The sequence below is a fragment of the Thamnophis elegans genome, chromosome Z, assembly GCF_009769535.1.
Source record: "Thamnophis elegans isolate rThaEle1 chromosome Z, rThaEle1.pri, whole genome shotgun sequence".
Taxonomy (NCBI): Eukaryota; Metazoa; Chordata; class Lepidosauria; order Squamata; family Colubridae; genus Thamnophis; species Thamnophis elegans.
This window is the reverse complement of record NC_045558.1, coordinates 22,768,513-22,795,102: the sequence shown is the minus strand read 5'-3', so window position 1 is coordinate 22,795,102 and position 26,590 is coordinate 22,768,513. Positions and strand designations below refer to the sequence as shown.

The window sequence follows — 26,590 nt, the reverse complement described above, 5'->3', positions numbered from 1 at the left end:
GTGAATCAGGCTTCCCTATTGACTTTGCTTGTCAAAAGATCTCAAAAGGCGAACCAATGACCCTGGGACATGGCAACTTTGTATGATCTGTTGCCAAGGGTTCAAATCTGGATTATGGAACCAGGGGATTGGTGTGACGGTAAGTGTGAAAATCAGTCATATTTTTTCAGTGCCACGTAACCATGATGGTGAACCTATGGCACAGGTGCCACAGGTGGCATCCAGAGTCATCCCTGTGGACACATGCACCGTTCAGCTGCTCTTTTGGTTTCCGGTGCATACATGCGCGCCAGCCAGCTGGTCTTCGTGGGCACCAGAGTGCTGGAAAATGTTTTTCAGGCCATTTTTCAGGCCATTTTCTGGACATTTACAGGCTGTTTTTGGGGCTGTTTACAAGTCATTTTCTAGTCATTTTTGGACCAAAAATAGCCCGAGAAATGGCCTGAAAACGCCCCCAAAATAGCCTGAAAACAGCCAAAAAATGGCCAAAAATGGCTAAAAAACAGGAATGTGCGTGGCAGCCAACTAGTCTTTGAGTATCTGATACTCCAGCACACGCACGCACACACATGCATGTGTATGCACACGTGTTCTGGTTTGGGCACCGTGTGCCAAGAAGATTCATCATCACTGCACTATAACTTTATATAATCACTAAACAAATGATAGTAAGTCAGAGATTACTTGCATTGATATCATTCTGAATGGTAAAATTCATGAGCTATAAGAATCCAAAGTCAACTAAGCTAATCACTTGTCCAGCTTGAGATCCATCTAAGTACATTACAGATTTCAATTTGCCCCTAGAATGGACATGCACCACAGGATAGATGTTTTCAAAGTCAATAACATACGCCAAAATTAACTACAGTATATTATCAAATGATAAACTTCTGCTGAAATGTATTATTTTAAAATACACTTGTAAATATTATAACAACTGTCAGTGACCCCAGAAATGTTTTGATTGAACTCCTGGGCAATTTACTTTCTTTTTTTTTTTTTTTTTTAAATATATTTTATTCATTTTCACATTCCATTTTACAATCACTAATATACAGAGTATTTGCTATAAGAAAAAAAAAATAAAAAAAATAAAAAAAATAAAATAAAAAGAAAACACAACTCATCATTCACAACCCCACCTGACACTTCCATCCTCCATACACCCCATCTACCCCCTCCAACTTTCCTTTCCTCCCTCTAACGCTCCCCTCCTACTTCCCTTTCCCCTCAAACCTTCCTTCTCCCCTTACTCCCAACACACCCTCCTTGCATTCCCCTTACTCCTTCCTTACTCCTCCCTCCTCTTTCCCTCTACCTCCCTCCTTGGTGTATTCCTTTATTCAAGTGTTGTTTATTATAATCTGATAAAAAGTAAAATAAACCAAGGGAAAAAAAATTTTTAAAGAAAGAAAAGAGTAAAAAAAAAAGGAGAAAAAAAAGAACAACCGTATATAAGTGCATTCTTGTTCTTATTGAGACTATGTTAACACCCACCCACCCACCCCCCAAAAATCCCCATCCCTACTCCTCCTGACTTCCCAGGGCCCACACCTGGCACTGCCTTCTATCTAAAGTATCTTATATTCATATGGATTAAAAATAAAAATAATATATTAAAGGAAAAAAAACCAAAAAAAAAGAAAGAAAAGAACAAAGAAAAAAAGAAAAAAAAAGAAACTCTTTGTGTTAAGATCAGCCCCCCATCTTTATCTATGCTTAAATAGTGTAAATCATTCTATCTATATTTTATTCTCGTCTCTTGCTTCTTTGTTATTTACCCCAACCTCCTGTAGACTCTCCCGTTCCTCTTCCTTAACCTTGTATTCAGATAAACATTTATCCAAATTTATAAAATAATTTCACCAAGCTTTCCCTTCTAATAAAAATTAGCTGGCATAGATCATTCCACATATTCAAATAATACTTTCAACAAAAATCAGTTTACCTTCCGTTTTAAAATTATCTCATCCAGCTTTCCCTTCTAACAGAATTTAAACAACATAAATCATTCTGCATTCATTTTACATATATACATTCAGTATCACCCCACCAATATACGTAAATCATTCCGCATGCATTTTACCCTCATCCCTTGCTTCTCTAATATTTGCCACTATCAAATTTATGCAAGCATTAGTTTAAAACCTAGCTCAAAATAATTAGTTTCAACAAAAATCAGTTTACCTTCTATTTTAAAATAATCTCTTCAAACTTTCCCTTCTAACAAGATTTAAACAGCATAAATCATTCTGCATGCATTTTACATATATACATTCAGTATCACCCCACCAATAAGTTCCCCTTTTTCTGCCGGAGAGAGGTCGCAAACCCCCATTCAATCCACAACTTTGGTGAATATTTTAGAATGTCTAAATCCTCAAACTCCGCTTTTCTGCTTCTCCGAGGGAGGGGGAGCTACCCCCTCCATCTTGCAGCCATGTGGTCTGTTGCTTGCCTTCTCCTTCGGCTTGTCTCTCCTCTTTTCCAAGTGAATCAGGAAGTCCCGCCTTCAAAGTCTTGTAATAGAAATCTCGAGCCTCCGAAACAGAATTAAGACGAAGTTTTTGATTCTCAAATGTGACCGTAATGCCGGCTGGGGCCTCCCATCTATATTGAATCTGTTGATTTCTAAGCTCTTTAGTTAAGAAGGTATAGTCCCTTCTTGCCTTTAACATCTGGAAAGGTATTTCTTTGAAGACAATCAAGTTCTGGCCATCAATTCTCAAACTATTATTGTAAAATTTTTGCACGATCGCGTTTCTGGATTCTTTTGTGGAGAAATATATAATTATGTCCCTCGGGAGCTGTCGCTGTTCCGCTACCAACGAATTCTGGCGGTAGATTTTCCGAATCTGCCAATCAAGGTTAAGTCCCGGGCTTCCCACCGCATGGCTGAGGGCTTCAACAAAGGTCTGTTTCAAATTCTCTCGCTCCTTTTCGCGAAATCCTCTGACTCTTATTGCGAATGCCTTCTTATTAAAGTTTATCATAACGAGCTGTTCCTGAGTGTCTCTAATTTTTTGTTGTAAAATTTGAATATTAGTAGTCAAATTAGAATTAGCCTCCTCCAAACTTTCCAATTTATTCTCTATTTCAGCGGTATAATCTGACAGGGCAGACACGGCTGCAAACGTATTCGCCTTCATTTGGTCGATTTTTGACTTTAAATCACCATATAGCTCGAATACAAATTCCTTAATTTCTTGTTTAAAATCATTAAAGATTTGAAAAAAAAATTCCTGTGTTAAGAATTCTCCAGTAGAGGGCGTAGGAGACAAGGGCTGCGATTCCAGTATAAATTCTTTAAATTCCTTCACAGATTCTTTAGGCACATTTGTAGAGAGACGCTTCGATTTTGACCTGGGTGCCATTATAAATCAACAAATAAACAGCGCTTTCGCTCCCCTCTGTTTCCAAAAAAAACACAAAAACAAAATTATTTTGTTAAGGAGCGGTCTGCAGGAAGGTAAAACCGGCTACGTACATCCCCTATCAGTCACCAACGGAGAGAAATCGCCATTTTGAAGTCCATTTAAACAAAGAAGCCTCTAAGACGAATGGTGCTGGTATTTAAGATAGTAATAAAAGCATAAATCTCACAGGAGTGGGACCCGCCCGTATTAATCCTAGCTTCAAACAACTTTGCTTTGTCCTGGGGGGGGGGGTCGCCTGTCTGGGGCTGCAAAAAAAGGTAGCTGAGAAGAACTGGCTGGAGATAAAAGCTCCGCTCACGCTGGATCTAATCTCTGTCCACAGCCAAAAAAAAGGAGAAAGGCTGTGAATTACGAATAGACCCTAGCACACAGAGCTACTTCCTGCCCCTTTCTTAGCCAAAAAGGGGTGATATCTATGATCTTAATTAGATGTACAGACCAGATCTCTGAGAGGAGCTCGGTTGAGCTCTCCTCGGCAACAGGCTCCGCCCCCCGGTCTGGCAATTTACTTTCCATAGAATAAATGTACTAGTGAACAATTAGCTTTTTCAATGTGCATCCAAGCGGTTCCACCACAAATCCGCGAAGCCCTTATCCGCGGAGACATAAGCGCAAAGACTAATTCGCTCCGTTCTAAGTTCTAAAACGCGACCCTACCATGATGACATAATCGCGGAGGGCAAATTCGCGCATTTCCAAGCACTCAGTACCCTAAACCTAGCCCTAAACCTAACCCTAAATCTAACCCTAATGCTAAACCTAACCCTAAACCAAATCCTAAAACAAACCCCTAAACCTAATCCTAACGCTTACCTTAATTGAAGTCGGCTTTCTGCCACGGCGCCATTTTAAAGCGCCCTTCTGTTGCCGCACTGTTGTCGCAGTGGTGATGGCGTCGCGGCTTTAGCACCGCGATTTTATTGCCGCGATTTTGACCAGCGCGGTTTTGTCGTGCCACGCATCCAAGCTCTTCTGAAATTCTCTTTTTAAAAAATAATCATTATTGTTTCATTGTTTTAAACCTTCTTTTATATTACTTTTAATTTTCTTTGTGCTTGTAAAGGACTTAATCATGTCTGGATAACAATGTGATTGAAGATCTGATAAAAATGAAAAAAAAAACCTTTTTTAAAAAAAAACTTCTAGAAAGATTTTTATCTACTATAGCTAAAAAGTCACAGTCTTAGCAATGTTTCTTTTCTTAAACTATAACCCTTCAAAAATAATTTATATTTCCAAAGGAGATTTGGTTTAATAGTTTTATAAAATATTAGACATTTTTATTGGAGCAGTGAATTAATCTGATTATTTCTCGCACTGGCGGTTGATTTTATCTGTTTGGAAATGTAGCAAGGAAAATTAATAGTATAATTCTGTATACTATTTGTCTTACTGTATCTGTCATCCTAAAATATATTGAAGGATTTGGGTTCTCCATATTGCTAGTTCTTTTTACTGTGAAGTTAATTTTATTGTAATTAATAAAATGTGCAACTTTTATTGGGAAAGGTTGAGGCCTTATGAAGTGATGATCTCTATGCAGAATCTCTTCTAGGTTGAATTCTACTTCTGGGATAAATGCAGGTTTGAGGTTAGATAAGATTAATTTCCAATGTTTAATTGTTCTCAGTGGGTAGGAGACCCTTCTCCCTCCCTCTTCTGGTTTTAGTTGTAATCATCTACACCTATTCTAAAGACTATTCTCTGTGCTGGTATTTTGATTTGGCTTCCTGTCATGTATCGTATATGGCAGTGATGGCGAACGTATAACACGCGTGTCAGTGCTGACACGCGTAGCCATTTGGGGTGACACGCACAGGATTTCATGCGATTCATCCTCAGCTCCTGCACGGCTGCTGAGGATGAAAGAATCTGTGCTGGAGGAATGGGGGGGGCGGGACATGTGATCTCCCCCACCCACACTCACTTACTGTATCGCCCCCGCCCCTTTCTGAGCGCAGGGGCTGCTGGTAAGGTGTGCGTGCCGTGCGCACACACGTCATCAGCGCGGCGAGGGAGGACCCGCAGGAGAGGAGCGCGGGAACAGTGCGCGCCTCTCTCCAGTCAGGCCGGCACAGAGAGTCTACTCCTGGGACTGTCGGTTACGACCGCACCACAGCAGGGAACAGCGGAGTGCCAACGGGAACTGTGAGCGCCATTAGCAGCAACTATTGGGGTGCCATGGACTTGTAATTGCCCACAATAACTGAGATAAGTGAGGGGGAGGTTGTGTTAGCTTGTTAGGCTAGTTAACCCCTAATTGGCTATCTATAATTCTATCTGCTGTCACTGGCCCACTGATGGAGCACCCAAAAAATAAAAAACAAAGGTTAAGTAAAGGGAGTGGTAGTGGCAGTGGCCGACCCTTTCAAGAGACATGGAGCGAGATGTATGGCATTATAGAAAAAAATGGCAGATCATTTTGCGTTCTATGTACTGAAACGGTAGTAAGCAGAACGTGGAATATAAATAGACATTTTGAAACTAATCATTCCCAGCTCTTGGAAAAAAGTGAGGATGAAAGAAGTTACTAAGCAGGTATGTTAAATAATTTGTTTTTGGTTTATTAAATACAATTATATATTGCAATTATACATTTTTGTAGTTTAAACTATAAATTGCGCAAAATTATGTTTTTGTCGAAGTGACACACAACGCGAGTTATGCTCAATTTTTTGCCGATTTTTGACACACCACGCCAAAAAGGTTGCCCATCACTGGTATATGGCTTGCCCTTGAAGATAATTCAAATCAGGAGTGTTATCTAGGAACTTAAGGTTTTTTTATGAGTAGTAGTTAATTTTTTTTTCTAAGTTAAATCTCATCTGTGCCATTCAATGCTAAATTGAATAAAACATACCATTCTGTATGTTTTGTAAAGCATTCAGTTGTAGATTGGGGTGATAGGTTGGTAGGAATATTTATGATAATAATAGTGGGAGGGTACTGGGAAAGAAGGGGTGTGATGGCTCGGCCCAGGTTTGAGAACCGAGTGCTACGCAACAAGGGGAGCTCTCGTTACTAGGCCCACTTCTGCCCACTGAGCAGGTTGAAAGCATGGAAATGGGACTAGATAAATAGGTACAACTTTGGTGGGAAGGTAACAGCGTTGCATGTGCCTCCACGTATAGTCATATTCAGGGGTGAAATGTTATCGGTTCGATCCAGTTCGCCCAAACCGGTAGTAAAAAATGCTACCGGTTTGCCCAGTTCTGACGATCAGCTGTGCAACAATCAGCTGCTTTCTATTGAATTTAAATTGCGTGGGACACTGTTCCTCCCTCCTCGCTGTTGTACTTACCTTTGCAGACTCAGAAAAGACTTCTTAATCCTCCTTTTTCAGTGCTGTGTGGTAGTGCTGCAGTGCGCATGCGCATGAAGCGTGTGTTTGGCACACATGCACATGAAGCAAACCGGTAGCAGATTTCAGAGCATTTCACCCCGGTCATGCTGGCTACATGACCATATCCAAAATGTCTTTGGACTATGCTAGTATCCTTGGCTAAGAAACAGATGAGTGCTACCCTTTTGAGTCAGACATGATTGAAAGGGGAAACCTTCACCTTTTTCTGAGAAATGTGGCCAGTTGTAATATGGGGATATGTGGTAAGAAGAGTGGCGCAGACTGGAGAATGCATCCAGATCAGTTGTGATTTATTAACCTTAACCTCCCTGTTCAAAAATTTAAAATTTTACTATATTGCAAACAAATGCAATCAGGTGGGGTTTTCATTTTACCTCTTTCTTTGCCTATCATCCTGATATATTTGGATGAATTTGAAAATTATTGTTATTGTTATTGTTATTTTTACAGTCATTTAGTTTGAAAATCCAACTGGTCTCTCTAAGGGGATTGCAATAAAACATCATATTTCTTATCAAGGTGCAGATCCTATGGCTATAAGGTAAATGTAAAAGTTCCCCTTGCACATATGTGCTAGTTATCCCTGACTCTAGGGAGCAGTGCTAATCTCTGTTTCTAAGCCAAAGAGCCAGTGCTCTGCTCTCCGAAGACTTCTCTGGGGTCATGTGGCTGGCATGACTAAACGTCGAATGCGCATAGAATGTTGTATAGCCATATATGTATGTATGTATGTATGTATGTATGTATGTATGTATGTATGTATACATAGTGTCACAACCCCTGGTATGCCCCAATTCGAATCCCAGTAAGGGTATAGCTAGCTGATGAGAGCTAAATAGCTTGAAATAGATCTATACTAGTCTCCCTTTATTTATTTATCAGCACAAATATAACATACATACATACAAAAAAACATATGTTAGTAATCAGAGCAGTTAACAGTTAACAGTTGTATCTTACAACCAGTAATTGCTCCAGTTACCAGTATCATATCAGATACCCCATTTGCATTTGGAAGCAAGCTCTTCAGTTGTTTTGTGTCATGTTTTGCATGACAAAATGATTTGTTTTGGTTGTTTGCTCTGATTACTTATCAAATTAAGCTTGAGAAAATCCAGTGTTGAATATAAGATACAATCTGGATCATAGGATCGTTGTTATTTGATTTGTATATTGTAGTGCAATATGCAAAATAGAAAAAAATGCAAATTTTTGATTCAGTATATTTTCCACAGGCATAATTTTAAAAGTACTCCTGAGATTTTGAACAAAACATTTCAGCCAATTGAGCTGTAGCTGGGGGGGGGGGAGAGATTTATTTGTTTGTTTGTCAACAAGTATAAGGAAACAAGTATGAAAACACATTTTAAAAATGGCAGAAATGGATTTAAATAAGCGAAACATAGCCATAAACACATAAAAAGAGTACATATAAATGGGACAGGGACAGGGACAGTAGGCACACTGGTGCGCTTATGCATGCCCCCTTAAGGACCTCTTAAGAAATGTGTAAGTTCCAGGGTAGACACCTTAAGGTAAAAGGTTAGAGGAACTAACAACAGGATTAGGTAGGGTGTTCCACACATTTACTACTCTATTAAGATGTTGACACAGTGTAGCTGAAATTGTTCAGCTACAGTTTACCATTCACTAATTATTCTGAAACACCAGTTCACACAATATATACAGCCATGGTGGTGCAGTGGTTAGAATGCAGCAGTGCGGTGCTTACTCACTGCTCACTCCAGGAATTCGATTTTGACTGGCTCAAGGTTGACTCAGCCTTCCATCCTTCCAAGATTGGTAAAATGAGGATCCTGATTGTTGGGGGCAATATGCTGACTCTGTAAACCGCTTAGAGAGGGCTGTAAAGCACTGTGAAGTAGTATATAAGTGTAAGTGCTATTGATATTGCTATCTATATTCTTTGTGCCTGTTGGTGAACTCACTAGAAATACCTCTGGTACTTCAAATGCATACTCATCGTAAGTGAAGAAAAATATATATATACCCAAATCTATACCCACTCCTGCAATGTCAGTAGGGGTGTTTTTTTCATGGCAAGGAAGCCATAGCTGAAATGATGCACTTTTCAACATTTTTTGGACATTTTAGCCACCTGAGTAACTCACTGTAGATAGTCTCAATTTATGATCTTAAAGACCATTTGAACTTATGACAGACTTCAGAAAAAAGCTACATGACCCATATTTGAAATTTCAACCGCTCCTGCACCTCCATCTCCTGAAGTCACATGATTGCCTTTCAGTTGCAGTTCTTGGGGTCATGTGACCAAATTTTTTCTGTCATTTTCCAGAGAAAATATATGCTTGATTCATTTAACAACTGTGGTGACTCACTTATCAACCATCAAACATGCTCATAAAATTAAGTCAGGTCAGATGGTGAGCCGCTTAATGACCACATTTGATTTATAACCAAAATTCCATGTTTAATTGTGGCTATACATTGAGGACTGCACACTGTTCATTTTGCTGTGTATATACGTATATTTTTCCTGGCCAGCAAACAAAATTGAGTTATGTGCAACTTGTAGTTCCTTCAGAGCTTAATCTTTCAGCTTGGACATTACGATGACTCTCAATCTTTATGTAAGAAAATTGTCACAAGGTGTAAGTTGTCATGTCACTGATAAAACTTCATAAATACCTTCCATTCTTGGTTGCTATGTAATCTAGAGACCAATCCTCTGTCTTACTTTCACTGGTCATCTCAGCTGTGAGGAGATGCTCAATTTCTGTGAGAGAAAGTATGTCAAAAGAATCTCCATCAGATGTGCATGCTCAGTTTGTTCACCCCTTATGGGTAAACAAGATAATCCATCTGCATTTGTATGATTACGTGTCATTTTAAATTCTATTGTGTTTTTGTGTCCACCAAGCAACAAAGCTGAATGTTTTATCTAGGCAGCTGCTGTAAGCAGAATTCCTTGTGGTGAATTTAAGACTGACAATAGTAGCTGATGAGAGCAGTGAAACTAAATCCTCTTCTTTACAAATACTGACTGAAATGTTAAGCCATGCTCAGTACTTCCCTGTATATATTTGCATAATTTTTCTCTGCAGCTGTGAGTCAGCATGATGCAAAACCTATCAGGCATTCACTGCTGTATTCCATGATGTGTGACATAACCACATCAATGCCATATGATGAGGCATCTCTAGGCAATTTTGCTTCTAAGTCCTGATTGTAATGTACGACGGTTGTGATGCTATGTCTGATATCACCATTTCCTTGATACGGTAAAAGCTTATTTGCACTACTTTGCCCTCTCCATGCTCCAGTAAAATATTCAAGGGATAGAACATTATGACTACATTTGGTAGGAAACTGTTAAAATAATAAACAAATCCTAAAAATAATTTTAGATACAATTTAGCAGCTCTGCATTTTCTCCTAATGTTTCTGTAGACCTTGTGCATCAAGGATGTAGAAAATGAAGATAACATCAAATATATGCTTAGTGAATTCACAATTGATGGCAAAAAATGAACTTCATAGATAACTTTGTTTTCCCAGCCTTGAGAATAGATGAAAATTGTCAATGTGCTAAAGAAATAAAGAGATTAATCTTGGGGAGAAAGGCAGTGACAAACTCAAGAAAATTATATATACATATATCTATGACAATGGACTAGAATTATTAAAGGCATAGTTTTTTTCAGAGACTATATGACTATGAAAACTGGACAATCAGAAAAGTTAGAGAAATAAATCAAATAACTGATTTGTGGGCAGTTACTAAAAGAGCCAATGAATTAGTCCTGCATCAAATAAAGCTTGATTGCTCTTTCAGGCAAGAAGAACTCCCAGACCTTGAGCATGGGATAGGAACAAATGGATTGGGGGGGGGGGGACTGGTAATGTTGGTAAAAACAGGTAGACAATAGATATGTTTTAGATTACAAAGGGAAACAGAATAAGATTGCAAGCATGTGTTCATCCTATAAACAAAGGTTGGGTTGACTCACTAACAACTAACAAACTATAAAACATGTGTTTGTAGGAAAAGATCACCCAAGAGATCCTTGAAGTTCTACAGAGGTTGGTCTGGGCTGGAGTAATAGTCCAGTAGATTAGATCTCAGTGAGGAAGAGAGGGACAGGGCAAATTCATTCCTAAAAGCTTCTAGAAAAAAATCAAAATGCTGGTTATGATTTTAGTTTTGGTCTACAGTGGGACTTTTAATGGAGGGAGGGTGGGAGGGAAGGAAGGAAGGAAAGAGCCAAGGTGGCGCAGTGGTTAAATGCAGCACTGCAGGCTACTGCTAGATCAGCAGTTCAGCGGTTCAAATCCCACCGGCTCAGGGTTGACTCAGCCTTCCATCCTTCCGAAGTGGGTAAAATGAGGACCCAGATTGTTGGGGGCAATATGCTGACTCTCTGTAAACCGCTTAGAGAGGGCTGAAAGCCCTATGAAGCGGTATATAAGTCTACTGCTATTGCTATAAAGGAAGGAAGGAAGGAAGGAAGGAAGGAAGGAAGGAAGGAAACCAATGGCACTAAAGGCACCCAAATGTTAGTGTTCAAGATGACCTTGGTCATATAGTCAAAGCTAAGTATCTTTATAACCTGCATGAGAGCATAATCCTCCAGGGGACGTGTATTATAAATGTACTATACTTGTATTGCTATTTAGTCAAAATAATTAATATTAACATCAGTTATTGAAGTTGTGAATAATAACAACTCTATTCTAAACTCATCTGATCCCGAAAGTTTGATTTTTTGCTTGGTTGACGGTTATGTGCCATCAAGTCATTTTTTGTTCCAAGTAAGTACATAGATAGATTTTGTCCATGCGTATCTGTTCCTAATCAGATTTATTTTAGTTCCCATAGCCACTGTAACCACTCAGTTTGTTCACCTTTCTCCTGGTTGCCCTCTTCTCTTTCCTTCCATCTATCTAAGCATTAGCGCCTTTTCGAAAGAGTCTTTGCCTAATGCGTCCAAAGTAGAATAATTAACTGAAAGGTTAAAGATAGATAGATAGATAGATAGATAGATAGATAGATAGATAGATAGATAGATAGATAGATAGATATAGAGAGATAGAGAGATAGAGAGATAGAGAGATAGATAGATAGATAGATAGATAGATGATAGATAGATAGATAGATAGATAGATAGATAGATAGATGATAGATAAGATTTTACAACCCCTGGTATGCCCAAATATGGGAGGAAGATCACTACTTCTCTGTCCTTTGGCTCGTCACAAAAGACCATCCAGGCAGAAACCCAATATTTTTACTGTTGCCTTTTTTGTTACATTTGTTGTATTTGTGTTGATAACTAAATAAAGGGAGACTAGTATAGATCTATTTCAAGCTATTTAGCTCTCATCAGCTAGCCATACCCTTACTGGGATTTGAACTTCCATTCTCTGTCCTTCGGCTCGTCACAATATATTAGATTTTTACAACCCCTGGTAAGCCCCAATCATGGGAGGAAGCCAAATCCCAGTAAGGATATGGCTAGCTGATGAGAGCTAAATAGCTTGAAATAGATCTATACTAGTCTTCCTTTATTTATTTATCAGCACAAATAAAACACACACACATATATATATATATATATATATATATATATATATATATATATATATATATATATATATATATATATATATATATATATATATATATATATATATATTCATTTTTCAATTTCTTGACCATCTTCTTTCTTTGCAAAAGAGGCCATGGTTTTCTACTTCGTTATAGTGTACATTCAGCTTTTCTAGGCATTTCATTGGGAAAAGGCTTTTTGTCATCTTTGGAAGATGACAAAGAATGCCAACATCTTTTTTGTTATGAGTCTTAGCACTGGTGTGCTCTTTCTCTAGCTGGTCCTTTTTCCTAAATAGGAAAAAAAAAAACCTTCACATTCTGAAATGTTTTTATAGTCTTGGCAAACATAGCTAGTTATCATAACAGTTGCCTCAAAAAAGATTCTTTCATACAATTCAATTTTAATTCTGGGTAGTCACCAGGGGTGGATTGCTCCCGGCATTACTGCCGGTTCAGTCCATGCTAAAAGTTTGCGCATGCGTGGTTGTTTCGCATTTGTTTGCTCACTTTACATTTGCACAGAAATAGGTCTGTGCATGTGCAAAACATTATAAAAAAGGAAAACAATAAAATTTGTGCAATTACAGTTGCTCTGTGCATGCGCAGATCCAAAAATTGAAATGGAGACCCCGTAGGAGAACCAGTTCAGGGGTATGGCAGGCCTGGTCGCTGCAAGTTCCAGCGACCCAGGCCACCAAACCACCACCAATTCGGCCCAACTGGTCCAAACCAGTAGGGTCCCACCTCTGATAGTCACTAGGAAAACACACTGACCATTTTTTATTCTCTAATTATTAGCTAGCAGCACCTGGATGTTCCCAGGTTTTAACTCCCTTTTCATTGAGTTATATCTGCCTCATCAGGCTTTTATTGTTACCAATAAAAAGGAGCATTGATCATATAAATTTAAACCTTTTCTTTGCTGATTTGAAAAATAAAATATTTACCCCCAACATTTCAGTTTTCTCCAAAATATTGTATTAAAGATGTGTATATTAGTAGATTAAGGTAAAAGCAGCACATCCTTTTATATCCTTTAAAAGCAACACAATTGAGGAAAAAACCATTCACTGTAGTCTCAGTTCCTAAAAACAGCATTAATCTGTAAGCGGCAATGATTGCTGGGGTTTTATTTTTTAGTTTTCCTTTAAACTTGTTAGCCTACCGTAATTACTATAATAGTGCATCTGATAATTGTACACCTTTCTTTCAATTTCATGTGTTTAGTTTTTCATCCTAGAGCTGCAATGAGAGAATCCAAAAAAACAGAACCCAATTGCCAAACTGCCTTTTGTTATGAATAGAGCAATGTTATACATTTTTGTAGGTCACAGTGGCCCTTGTGGTTAACTTGTGGTTTTGAATTTCCCTTTATAAATGATAGTCTAATAGATTGTAGCCAGGAATGTGAGTCATTTTTAAATAATCATCTGAAAAGAAACAGAAGGTTCAGAGAGCTGTTAATTCTTCATCAGGAGTAAGCAGTAAGATGTTCCCCGGGCATTGTTTCTACAGTAACCATAATCTTCAAAAAATGGGGCATTATGAGACATAATGGAGATTGTGAACCTTACATATCTGGAAGAGTTCAATTTCCCTACATAGTGCTGGCCACAGAGATACTCCAACACTTTTAAAATAATTGGATCAGATTGTTTCAAACTCAATTTGAAATGCTTGCATACCTCTATAATTTATATATATATATGAAATATAACTAGGTAGTTCACTAACAGTTCTGACTCATCCATCTGTAGTTAGATACAAACAAGAGCTTAGCACTATTTTTCTGTATGTAGAAAATTGCAGCTTGGATAAACACCTGAAAATACCAAAAATATCAAATCATTATTTGATCAAGATCTAACTTCCCAAACTGAGATGAAATTGAAGACAGGTGTGTTTTAAGAACTGCTTTACAGGTAATAGAGTACAGATAGTTCTCGACTTACAATTGGTTGCTTAACAACTTTTCCACAGCAAGATGGGTGGCAAACAAATCAAATCAAATGAAATAAATAAGTTACTTATGACCTTTTATGAAGTTATGACAGCTGCACAATCTCTATTGTCACCTGGCATTTTGGGCACTTGGCAACCAGCATAAAGCTTACCTTTACGGCTGTTTCCGATATCCCATGGTGATGTGAATGTGATTTTGCTATGTTTTTTTGCCATTTCTGGCATTTTCTTCTTGTTTCCAATAAAAATACACCCATTGATGAAAATTGGTCTGCTTAACAACCTCTTTGTTCACTTAATGATTATGCCATTTGCTTAACAGCCTTAACTTAATGACTGCCACAAAAATAATAAGAAAATTGGATATGGTCATGTGATGGCAGGACCACAATGTCTTAAAAACTGTAAGTCCCGACTCAGTTACAGTTTTAATTTCAGGATGACTTATGAAATAACTTGGATCCTAGGCCTGAGGATCACAACACTTGATTACAACCCAAACAAACAAACAAACAACATACATACAGGTGCTGCATTCTATTTCCAGAGAAAAGGTAGTAAACTTAGTAGAAAAAGTAAAGTATACCTGACTTACACACACACACACACACATACACACACATATATATACACACCCACATACAAGAAACAATAAATGGAAGGTTTCAGTTATATTCGCTTTCAGCCTAATAAAAGGATTTAATTGCATTAAAATGTCATTCTCTGCAGCACCTTAGGTTAGGAAATAACCTTTGTTCTTGAGAAGGAAACATAATTGTCAATTCATTCAATTTAGGGACTTCTATATTCCAGATAAGAAACTAAAACAATGAATGTAAGCATTACTCAGTTGTATTATAAATTAACATTATTCCTTCTGGCCTTTCAATATATCAGTGACCTTTCCAAGCCTTTATTTAGCACATGTAACAAAGAAAAAGTTAATACCTAATTGTGCTGATGTTACACTGATGTATTGCTGATCATTTTTGATTATAAATGTTTCTGTCATTTTCTTAATTAAAATGACATAATGTGGTAGAATAGCATTTTCCTAACACACAAGAATGATAACTAACCCAGATGAGAAAATTTCCTTCCTTACCCATATAGGTCAAACAAAGGAGAATACAATAAATATCTGTAAATTGCAGGCTATTCATACAGTCATATAATCAAAGCCTTCCTGTGAAGTGATTAAATATATTTGAGCTGGATCAAGCAGGTAGATCACTTGGAAACTATATTCTTTGAGAAATCATTGAAAGAACTCATTCTTTTGAACCCAAAGGATTAAAAGATAATGGTAATCTTCAAATATACTTTTGACTGTCACCCAAAGGACAGGTTATTTCTTTATTTCTTCAAAAGGCAGAAGGAAAATTGCAGATAGCCATAGTCATTCATTTAATTTAAGTATTATCCCAAGGTCTCCAGAGGTATGGTGTCTCTTGAACACATGTAATATCAAGAGAGTAAAGAAGAATTAAGATATTTCTCCAGATGCAGAAATAACACATTTTAACTAAAATCTATCTAGACATTTCCATACCATGTACAGGTAATCTTCAATTTATGACCACAGTTGGTAAACAAGATTTGTGACAGCTTTGTTCAATGACCACAATCCAATATTCCCAATTGTGGTTGTTACCTGGGAATCCATTAAGTGGACCGATTCCCAGGTAAGGAGTGGAGGCTGAGAAGGGTGGGAAAGACAGGAGGTCTGCTAAGGAGCTGAAAATCCTCTCTTGCTGAAATCCTAGCAGGCTTTTCAGCCCCTGAATGAAGAAACACTTGTCTCTTGGCCTAGGCCAGGCCTCAGAGGGGCTCCTCCAACCATTTGAGTCAGCCTAAGTTCCTTACCTTACCACACTGCCTCTCTGCTTGAATTTTGGTTCCCTATCCTTTTTGGGAGCTGACTAAAAGAGTTCTACTGAAGGAGTTTAGCTCATTCCTTCTCTGCATGGAAGGAAACTTTTTCAGTGGAATGCAGGAACTGCCAACTCTCTATGTTGACATTCCATGCAGAGCGTCGGCGGAGCCGGATCTCAGATTACAGTAGCTGGGTTGAGATGAATGAAGTTATTGGATAATGTGATTTATGACAAAGACTGAAGGAAGGCCAAAAACACAGGCAAAGTTCAAAAGCAGATAAAGAAAGCAAAAAAGATGGCTGCGAATAAGAAATGCTAATGAAGAATGCCTAATGAAGCTGTTAATAAATCACTGCTTTTTGTATTACAATATCGGGTTGCTTATTATGAAGCAGGCATCATTAGGGTACTTTACAGACAGCCATCTTTTGCTTTTAAATATCGCGGGTGCCAAGGGGGAACTCAGAAGACCATGGCAAAAGGCCAGTTATCCGAACAGAGCTGGAGAGCAGTCATCAGGCATCAAAGCCAAGATGAGCGAAGCAAGAGGAGATAATTAATCAATCCCTAAAAATAGTTAATCTCTACCCTCCCTCCAAACTAGAACTGAGGAGTATCTTCAGACATATCAAATGGAAGTATATAGAGGCCGACAGGAGGAGGGAAGGGCACTGCTGATTGAACCACCCCAGTTCAGAGGAAAGTTTGATGGGAACTCAGACCAATTAGCCCTATTCCTTGACTCAGCTGAGGTCCACCTGGAAAGCTATGGACACCTCTACTCTTTCCCCAGAGCCATAGTGAATACTATCGCAGAGGGACTAGAGGGAGAAGCAAGGGAATGGCTAGTAGCCCTCCACAAGAGGAGAGCCCCCCCAACTGCAAGGCGTATATGACTTCCTATGATTGCTAGAGGCCAGATTTGAGGAGGTGGAGGAGGACCTGTATGCGGAAGATGAGCTCAGTGACCTAAAGCAAAGGGGCCGCCCCATCAAAGAGCATATCTGTGAATTTAGGAGAGTCATTGGAAGGCTACCCCCTTTACCAGAGCATCTGTTAGTGTATTTTTTCAGAACAAGTCTGGACCAGCAGATTGCCCAAGTAACTGCCTACCGCGACATCCCAAACTGATTCTCTGAGTGGTTCTGAGTAGCAATAAAAGTCGACAGCGAGCTACAGCACCACAACAGGCCCTGAGACCAGCCGTCCGTCAAAGTCCATTGAAATGCTACAGATGTGAGGGGATGGGCCATATGGCATCTGTGTGCACAACCCCAACCTCGATGCCAAGGCCAGAGCTACTACCCAGGGCATGACGGGAATGCGGCCACAAACGAGCTACCCACACATCCCGGAAGGCTTTCCAGGCTGCAGAGGTCCCTCCCCAACCAGATGAAGGGGGGAACTCAAGGCAACAATGTACAGTCACCAGAATCCTATGACAGTGACAATGAGGGCAAAAACTACTCAATGGTGAGAGTACCAATTCACACTTTCCTTTTTCCAATACACCTGAAACTGGGGACCAGAACAAAAACACTGGCCCACCTAATCCGGTTTGAACAGGTTGACGGGTCCCTAATGGGGGAGCCTATGCCACCCACCTGACCAAACCAGTGAGACTAGAGCTAGTAGATCACTGGGAAGTAATTTGATTAATAATAGCCCCCAAAATGACAGATGCAGTCATACTGGGACTCTCCTGGCTAGACAAGTGGGGACCAATCATCTGGTGGCGAGGGAGTACCCACAGGCTTAGGATAGAAAAGGGGCCCCAACCCCTTTTCCGCCAGCAAGCAGAAACACCACCCAAGCAGGAAACCCTCCAAAAGAGCACACCAGAACATCTGGGAGCCACATCCGACGAAACCCCAGAGACTGAACAGATCCCAGGGGAATATCAGGACCTCGCAGAAGTATTCAGCGAGACAGAATGCAACATTCTGCCCCCCCCCCCAACGTGAGGCAGATTGTGCCATCGAAATCATCCCTGGGGCAAAACTACCCAAGCTGTACACCCTGAGAAATGCACAAATATATACACAAAAACCTAGCATGAGGGTTCATCGAGCCAGCCAAGCCAAGGGTTGCAGATCCAGTCCTCTTCAAAGAGAAAAAAGACAGAACTATGAGATTGTGTGGACTTTCGAGGGATAAATGCCGTGTGCGTACACAACCTATACCCCTTCCCCTCATGAAAGATATGCTATCTCACTTGGCCAAGGGAAAAGTCTTCACCAAATTAGATCTCAGAGAGGCATACTATTGAATAGGGATCAGGGAAGGAGATGAGTGGAAAACAGCGTTCAACTACCCTCTAGGGAGCTTCCAATTCAAAGTGATACCTTTCAGACTACAGGAAGCCCCAGCAGTGTTCATGCAGTTAATAAATGAGGTGCTGCATGAGCACCTCTACAAGGGAGTCCTTGTCTACCTGGATGACACAGCAACATGGCAGTGGGAGCGGTGCTACTCTAAAGAAACAACCAAGGAAACTTACAACCCTGCGCCGACACCTCCCACAAGCTCACAGACACATCTACACTGAGACCATGGATGACCACATACCCCTGGTCCACCAAGTACTGGAAAAATATCTGACAGCCAACCTGGACATCAAGCTATCAAAATGTGAATTCCACCATGAGCGACTAGACTACCTAGACTACTGTGTGTCAAATGAGGGAATAGAGATGGACCCAGCCAAAGTGCAAGCCATCCTAAGCTGGCAACCCCCCTGCACCCACAGACAGCTACAAAGCTTCCTAGGATTCGCGAACTTCTATAGGCAATTCATCCCCTCCTTTGCGAAGATCACCAAACCCCTGACAGACCTCCTGAAGACAGGGAGCCCAGGAATGAAACCTTTTCCAGGACAACCCCTACAATGGGACCTAACCTGCCAAGAGGCATTCAAAACACTAAAAGAAATGTTTGCAAAGGAACCGATGCTGAATCCTGACCCAGAGCAAACCTTCATGATTCAGGCAGACACAGTGACATGGCAGTGGGAGCGGTGCTACTCTAAAGAAACAACCAAGGAAACTTACAACCCTGCGCCAACACCTCCCACAAGCTCACAGACATAGAGAGACAATGGGCCACATGGGAAAAGGAGGCTTTCACAGTGAAATGGGCACTGCTAACCTGGAGACACCTGTTGGAAGGGGGCCAGAAATAGTTGTACTTGAGAGACCGCCTGCTGCCAATTACCTCCCAAAGACCCATTAGATCCCACAGGGTCGGCCTCCTCCGGGTTCCGTCCACCAGCCAATGCCATCTGGCTACTACCCGGGGGAGGGCCTTCTCTGTAGCAGCTCCGGCCCTTTGGAATGAACTCCCTGCGGAGATCCGGACCCTCACCTCTCTCCAGGCCTTCCGGAAAGCCATCAAAACCTGGCTGTGCTGGCAGGCCTGGGGTTGATGAGTTCCCCTCCCCTCTCGACTGGTATGGCTGTGTGATTTTCGTGTATTTTAATTATGTGTACTGTTGTTTATGTTCCCTTTCCCCCCTGAGTTGTTCGCCACCCTGAGTCCCTCCTGGAGAAGGGCGGCATACAAATAAACCAAATACAAATACAAATACAGTTCAAAGTCTGGACTGACTATAAAAATCTGGAGACTCTCAGGACCCCACGGAAACTATCACCCAAACAAGTCCAATGGGCTCAATATTTCAACTGCTTCAACTTCATACTAAAGCACACTCCAGGGCAGAGGAACTTTCTAGCTGATGCCCTCTCCTGCATGCCCCAGTACAAATGCAAATGGGAGCTCTTGGTTCCAAACTTGACAAAAAGAGTTGACTTTGCATGGAAGGGGATGAAACTCTATGTCCCGGAATCCCTACGCCCCCTAATTCTCCAGAGGAGCCACGACGCCAAACCTCCAGGCCACTTTGGATTCCTAAAGATGTTACACTTAGCCCGGAGGCAGTTCTGGTGGCCCAAAATAAAGAACGATGTAGACAGTTACATGAAAAGTTCATGTACACAATGAAGAGCCAATCAGGAAAACCCCCAGATTCCTGCAGCCAGTAGCAGAGCCAACAAGGCCGTGGGAGGAGACCGCAATGGACTTTATAGCAGAGTTGCTGAAAAGTGGGAAAGAGATTTGGACTGTAATAGACCTGTCCTCCAAACAGGCGCACTTCATATCCTGCAGCGGACTACCCTCAGCTCACAAGCTGGCCAAACTGTTCCTGAAGCACATCTACCACCTCCATGGAGTACCTCGAAGAATTATTTCAGACAGAGGGGTCCAGTTCATGGCTAAGTTCTGGAGGGAGTTCCTGCAGTCTATTGGGTCATCCCAGGGCCTTAGCTCGGCTTTTCACCTGAGCACCAATGGGGGGGCAGAGAGACAATGCTATGGTAGAGCAGTACCTGAGGTGCTACCTGAACTATCAGCAGCCCAATTGGGCAGACCTCCTGTCTTTCACTGAGGTTGCATACAATAATGCTGTTCACAGCAGCACAGGCAAACACCGTTCAAAGTAATGAGCAGCCTGGACTTTGTCCCGATCCCTGAGTATCCAAGGGATCCCCCTTTCTCAGTCAGCTTGACTGACTGGATGTCAATGCTAAAAGCAACCTGGGAGAATGTCAAAAAAGTGCTAGCTAAAGCAGCCCAAACCTATAAGAAACAGGCAGATAAACACCAAGCTCTGCAATGACCATTCCTGGTGGGAAAGGTTTACCTCTCCACAAAATATTTGAGGTTAAGACTCCCTATCAAGAAACTGGGACCAAAGTTTCTGGGACCATTCCCCACAGTAAAGATCATCAACCCAGTCTCAGTGCAACTGAAACTGCCCCGACTGCTAGGGAAGGTACACCTAGTATTCCATAGTAGCCTCTTAAAACCTGTGGTCAGATCCACTCTGAGACCACTGCCCTAGGAGACCCCAGGCCCTGTGGTCATAGGGGGCCAAACCCATTATGAAGTGCAACGTATCCTTGATTTGAGGTGGCACAGGAGGCAACTCCAGTACTTAATTAAGTTGAAGGGCTATCCCTTGTCAGAAGCATCTTGGGTAAAAAATAGAAATATACAGGCAGATTGCCTTATAGAGAGATTCCATGAAAAAAATCCAAACAAGCCTGGGAAAGGACGTAGCCTTGAATCCTATACTGGTACTCAAATTGTTTTTGCTTGCACAGATTGCCTTTGAAAAGTGAGGGGAGCCGGATGTCAACTCTCTTGTGTTGACATTCCATGCAGAGCGTCGGCGGAGCCGGATCTCACATTACAGTAGCTGGGTTGAGATTAATGAAGCTATTGGATAACATGATTTATGACAAAGACTGAAGGGAGGTCAGAAACATGGGCAAAGTTCAAAAGCAGACAAAGAAAGCAAAACAGATGGTTGCGAATAAGAAATGCCTAATGAAAAATGCCTAATGAAGCTGTTAATAAATCACTGCTTTTTGTATTACAATATCGGATTGCTTATTATGAAGCAGGCATCGTTAGGGTACTTTACAGAACAGGGCTTGAATCTTCAGAATTTGTGTTCCATTTCTGCACCCCGTCAAAGTAATTCAGTTCCCCTCCATGTGCAAAAGAGAGCACCGTCAATAGCTGTTTTGTCAACTTTTGTGAGATGCAAGAATGGAACTTGTTTCTGTATCTCACCAAAGCAGCTCAGCTCTCGACGACCCCACTTGGCATGCTCCAACAATTGCAATAGTCTCTGCTGACTTTCCCATTGACTTTCTGTGAAAAGCCAGCAGAAAAGATTGAAAATGGAGACCACATATTTGCAGAGGACTGGCATTCCGTCATAAGCGTGAAACAGCCAGATTGCAATGACATGATCATGGAGGTGTGTGTGCGCAACATTTTGGGATGACTGGAGCTTTATTGGCTGTAAAGCACTCTTTCTGAGGATGTCATAATTCCAAACCATCGTTAAAACAAAGTCATAAACTGAGAACTACATGTAATTAGGAATTCATTTTTAAAGTAGCTTGTAAGGCAAACTGCAGATTTGAGACTTTCAATCCATATCCCCATGGCTCTTTACTTCACATAGACATTTCTCGACCCCTTCTGTCCTGTATGTAGGAAAGATTCATATTTTTTTTAAAAAAGAAATCCATAGAAAAAAATTATTTCTGGGAGGAAAAACAGGCTTCCTTTGTCTCTTGTTGCAGAACCTATTACTGCTTAGAATCTCCAAATTGCTGAAGAAGACCAGAAAATTGAAGCAGAGAGCGATTTGCTTCAGCAAACTTGTGTCTGTGGAAATATGTAAAATACATAAAGCTAGGAAACTGCACTAAACCTTTTCCACTTTCTTTTGTATTGGTGACAAATCCCCATTTCTTTTTCTCTGTATAAGTTACAGGACTGAATGTTTGATTTTAGGTTTGGTGCATATCTTATAGACCAAATTCACTAAGATTCTTTTGTTCTTTAAAACCTTTTTTTGTAATATTTTGCAGCGAGAAATCTTTATTCTTAGTAGACCAGTGCCTCTTTGTGGTTTGCCTGGAATAGTGTATTTTCTGTTGACGCTTGCTTTTTGGAGGATTAATTTGCAAAATTCTCACATTATCTGTGCAGTTGTATAACTTTCTATTTCTACATTAAATATTTGCATTTCAATTCTTGCAGGTAAAAAAGGTAGAGAGTGTTTTTTTTTTTTACATTTTGTCTCTTTTTGAATAATGAAGCTAGATTTTATTTGTCTCCTGTGAGATTGATTTATCTCCCAGTGGAATAGGAAGAAGGGAAGAAACTGCAGATACCAGCATGCTGCTTAGCCAGAGGATGGGATATCAAAATTATTCCAGTTAATTATCTTTTAATCACTAGAAAAGTATCTATGAGATTTCTCATACATATCTGAGTTAAGAGTGTGGTAATTGTGAGAAGTTTCCACTTAGGGACAGGTGTTAATAGCAGGAAGTACCAAATCACACAGAAACAGGCATATAAAGAATGGGAGGTCTTCTGGGAGAGGAAGTATGGGGTCTGTGGGTTTCAGCATTGGTTTAGAATGAAAAGTCTTACTGAACAATAGCAGCACTTGGCAATTTGAAAATGTAAAAAAAAAAAAAAATCAGAATAGCAATAGCAATAGCAAAGGGCAAATCTTGCTGTTCTGTTGCCAAGAAAATGTCATATGCGTCCAGCAACTCAGCAGAACTCGGGATCAGGTTGAAGAGGGCTGTATTGTTCTTGTTTTTTTAACTGTTTACAAATATAATAGTCTCCCTAGCAACTCAAATATGATTGGTTAGACTTATCATTATAGAATTACAAAATAACAGGGTTGGAAGTGACCTTGGGAGTCTTCTAGTTCAACTCCTGCTCAAGAAGGAGACAATAGGTGGCTGTCCAATTTCTTCTTTAAAAACCCAGGTAATGGAGCACTTGAAACTTCTTATGATAAATTCATAAAAAGTTTAGTTAGAATTAGAAATTGGTTGTATAAATATCTACAACTGAATCTAAAACAAATATTTTCTATACATTTTAGTTTTTGAGCTGAAATCATCACATGATTTAGCAAAATAAAAAAAAGTAGAGGGCAGTTGATACAGAAAGAAATGGTACAATTAAAATGCACTAGATATAGTGCCAAGACTTATTCTTTTCAGACCTCGGATTTCTTTTTCTCCATTCTGGAAAAAGTCCAACAGCTATGTTTGGTCCATACAACATCACTGGTTGAAAGTCTGTTCATCTTAATGCAATCTGGCAATAATTGCCTATATGTTATAATTAAATAATAATACAATTAACGTGTATACTGCTTATATACACATGTGTATATTCTTCCATTTGGAAATGAAGTGCCTGGTCAAATTATTTGCAAAATCCTACCATTTCAGCCTCTTAAAGGCAACACCAACGTTTTGAATTGGTCTCAAAACTGATCAGCAACTAGTTTAGTTAATACTAAATATTTAATGTTGTATGATATCCATTACATAGTATAAATTAAACAATCCTTGCTTGGTTTAAAAAAAAAACGAGTTGAAGTTGCTTCAAAACATTAGGCAGCTTACAAAAAAGATGAGAATTTATTTCCTAATACTTACCTTGTGTTTTTTTTAATTGTCTGGATTTATTTTAATAGTAGCTGTTAGGCTTCTCCAAAATTGTGTACTTTTTAATGGTATTTACAATTAGTCTTCACTCACCACAATTAGGACCAACAGCTCCATTACTAAGCAATATGTCCATAAACAACATGTGAAAGGGTCCAATTCATTCCAAGAGTGCTTTTAAAAACTGGACTTGCTTGTTTCTTAAAGACATTTCACTTCTCATCCAAGAAGCTTCTTCAGTGCTAACTATCTGATGGGAAACAAAAATGATGTATACTCTTTGTAGTCAGCCACTTTGATTCAGATGACTCTGAGGACATTCACCTGAAGAATGGAACTGAAGAAGTTCTTGGTGAGAAGTGAAAGACTTCATGAAAAATAAGAAAGTCCAGTTGCCTTTTTTAAAGCACCTTCGCAATCATGACGTGGATGACTGAGAAGCTCCATAGACAATGCCCAACTTACAGCATCAGTTCTGGCTGTGGTTGTTAAATGAATCGCCTGTGGTGTCACATGACCATATATGTGATTTCTGGCCAGCTTCTCCATTGACCTTGCTTGTTGGAAGCTAGCCATAAAAGTCACAAATGGGACAGCCACAAGCTGAAGGACCAGTTGTAAATGTCCCTTTTAAGCACCAAGGTAACTTTGAATAATTCCTAAACAAATAGTTGGTAAGCAAGGACTACCTGTATAAATTTGGTAAATATACAAAAATGTTTAAGAAATTATACTGTCAGGGACAGTATAATGAATCAGGAATATTTGTAAGGTTGCAACATAGAATATTTATTCAAGACTACACATAAGACTCTGGTCAACTAAAGCTCAACACTACATTAGCACCAGATAAAGATCAACAGAATTCAGGAAGGGTGCAACACTTGTGGGAATGCAGAGATTCTAAACTGATGACATGTTTAACTTCGCTCTCTGGCTTTTTACTCTCCTATACTTACTGCATCTCAAAATGGTTTCTTGTCTCAAATATATTGCTGTTTCTAAACAATTTTCTCATAATGAACCTTTCTTGCAGTTGGTTTCAAAAGAGAGGATGGTGATCATATACAAAGAAGCCCAAGGCGATTTCCAAAACCCAAGATGTTAGATGATCCTGAAGATTCAACCTTTTATGCTCTTCTACAGGTAAGCAGTAGATTTGAATGATGTGGTTAAAAGCCACTGTTTTTAAAAAAGGAATGCTTAATATTTCTGGCCTTTGATTGACATGCAAAAATATCCTGTTGGAGAAGTAGAATATAAAAAACTGAAAATGGTGCCCACAGTTGTGTGATTGAAATCCACATTGCATAATAAAAGGTGACTTATGGTTGTGAACGCCATCTTCCTTTTGGGTATGTGTGTGGGGGGGGGGGGGATTCTCCTACTAGTCATGGCTGGTGTCATGCCAAAAGATACATTCCCAAAAATACAGGTGAAGACTACAAATGATGGAACCAAAATGAGATTTGGATTTGGATTTTATTCAATTTGTAGGCCGCCCTATTCCCCGAAGGGACTCAGGGCGGCTGAACAAAGCCAAGGGAGGGGAAATTACAAAAAGTGAGACAAAGACAAACAAACAATACAAACAGTTTAAAAGCACAACAGACACAGCAAATTCGAGTGGGGGGGGGGACTCAACCCCAGGCTTGCTGGGACAGCCAGGTCTTCACGGCCGTCTGGAAGGCCTGAAGGGTGGAGAGGGTCCGAATCTCCATGGGGAGCTCGTTCCAAAGGGCCGGGGCAGCCACAGAGAAGGGCCTCCTCCGAGTAGTCGCCAGCTGACATTGTCTGGCAGATGGAATACAGAGGAGGCCTAATCTGTGGGATCGAATGGGTCTGTGGGAGGTAATCGGCAGAAGGCGGTCTCTCAAGTACCCAGGTCCAATACCATGTAGGGCTTTATAAGTAATAACTAGCACCCTGTAGCGTATCCGGAGACCAATAGGTAGCCAGTGCAGCTCGCGGAGGATAGGTGTAACGTGGGTGTACCAGGGTGCACCCACAATCGCTCGCGCGGCTGCATTCTGGACCAGCTAGAGTCTCCGAACACTCTTCAAGGGCTGCCCCATGTAGAGCGCATTGCAGTAGTCCAGTAGTCCAGTCTATAATTACTCATACTGAATTAAAATTCATAAAATAAAATTTAATAGAATTACTTGCCATGTACTTAATAATTTCCTTCCTCCGTTACATTTTTTTTTTTATTCTTTGGCATCTTCTGATGGGGCACAACCTCTGGAATTGATTCTTGAGGGCTTCGGGAACTGCAAATAATACCATGACTC

At 40.1% G+C, this 26,590-nt stretch overlaps 1 protein-coding gene across 1 annotated transcript in view; it reads left to right on the top strand.

Annotated features, from left to right (window-relative positions):
- The window catches only part of MYO3A (myosin IIIA), a 137,728-nt gene that overhangs the window by 99,692 nt on the left and 11,446 nt on the right, over positions 1-26,590 (top strand). Inside the window, exons 29-30 of the mRNA XM_032235048.1 lie at positions 24,586-24,651; positions 25,336-25,445. Coding sequence (XP_032090939.1) covers positions 24,586-24,651; positions 25,336-25,445 — 176 coding nt within the window. The remainder of the gene's footprint in view (positions 1-24,585; positions 24,652-25,335; positions 25,446-26,590) is intronic.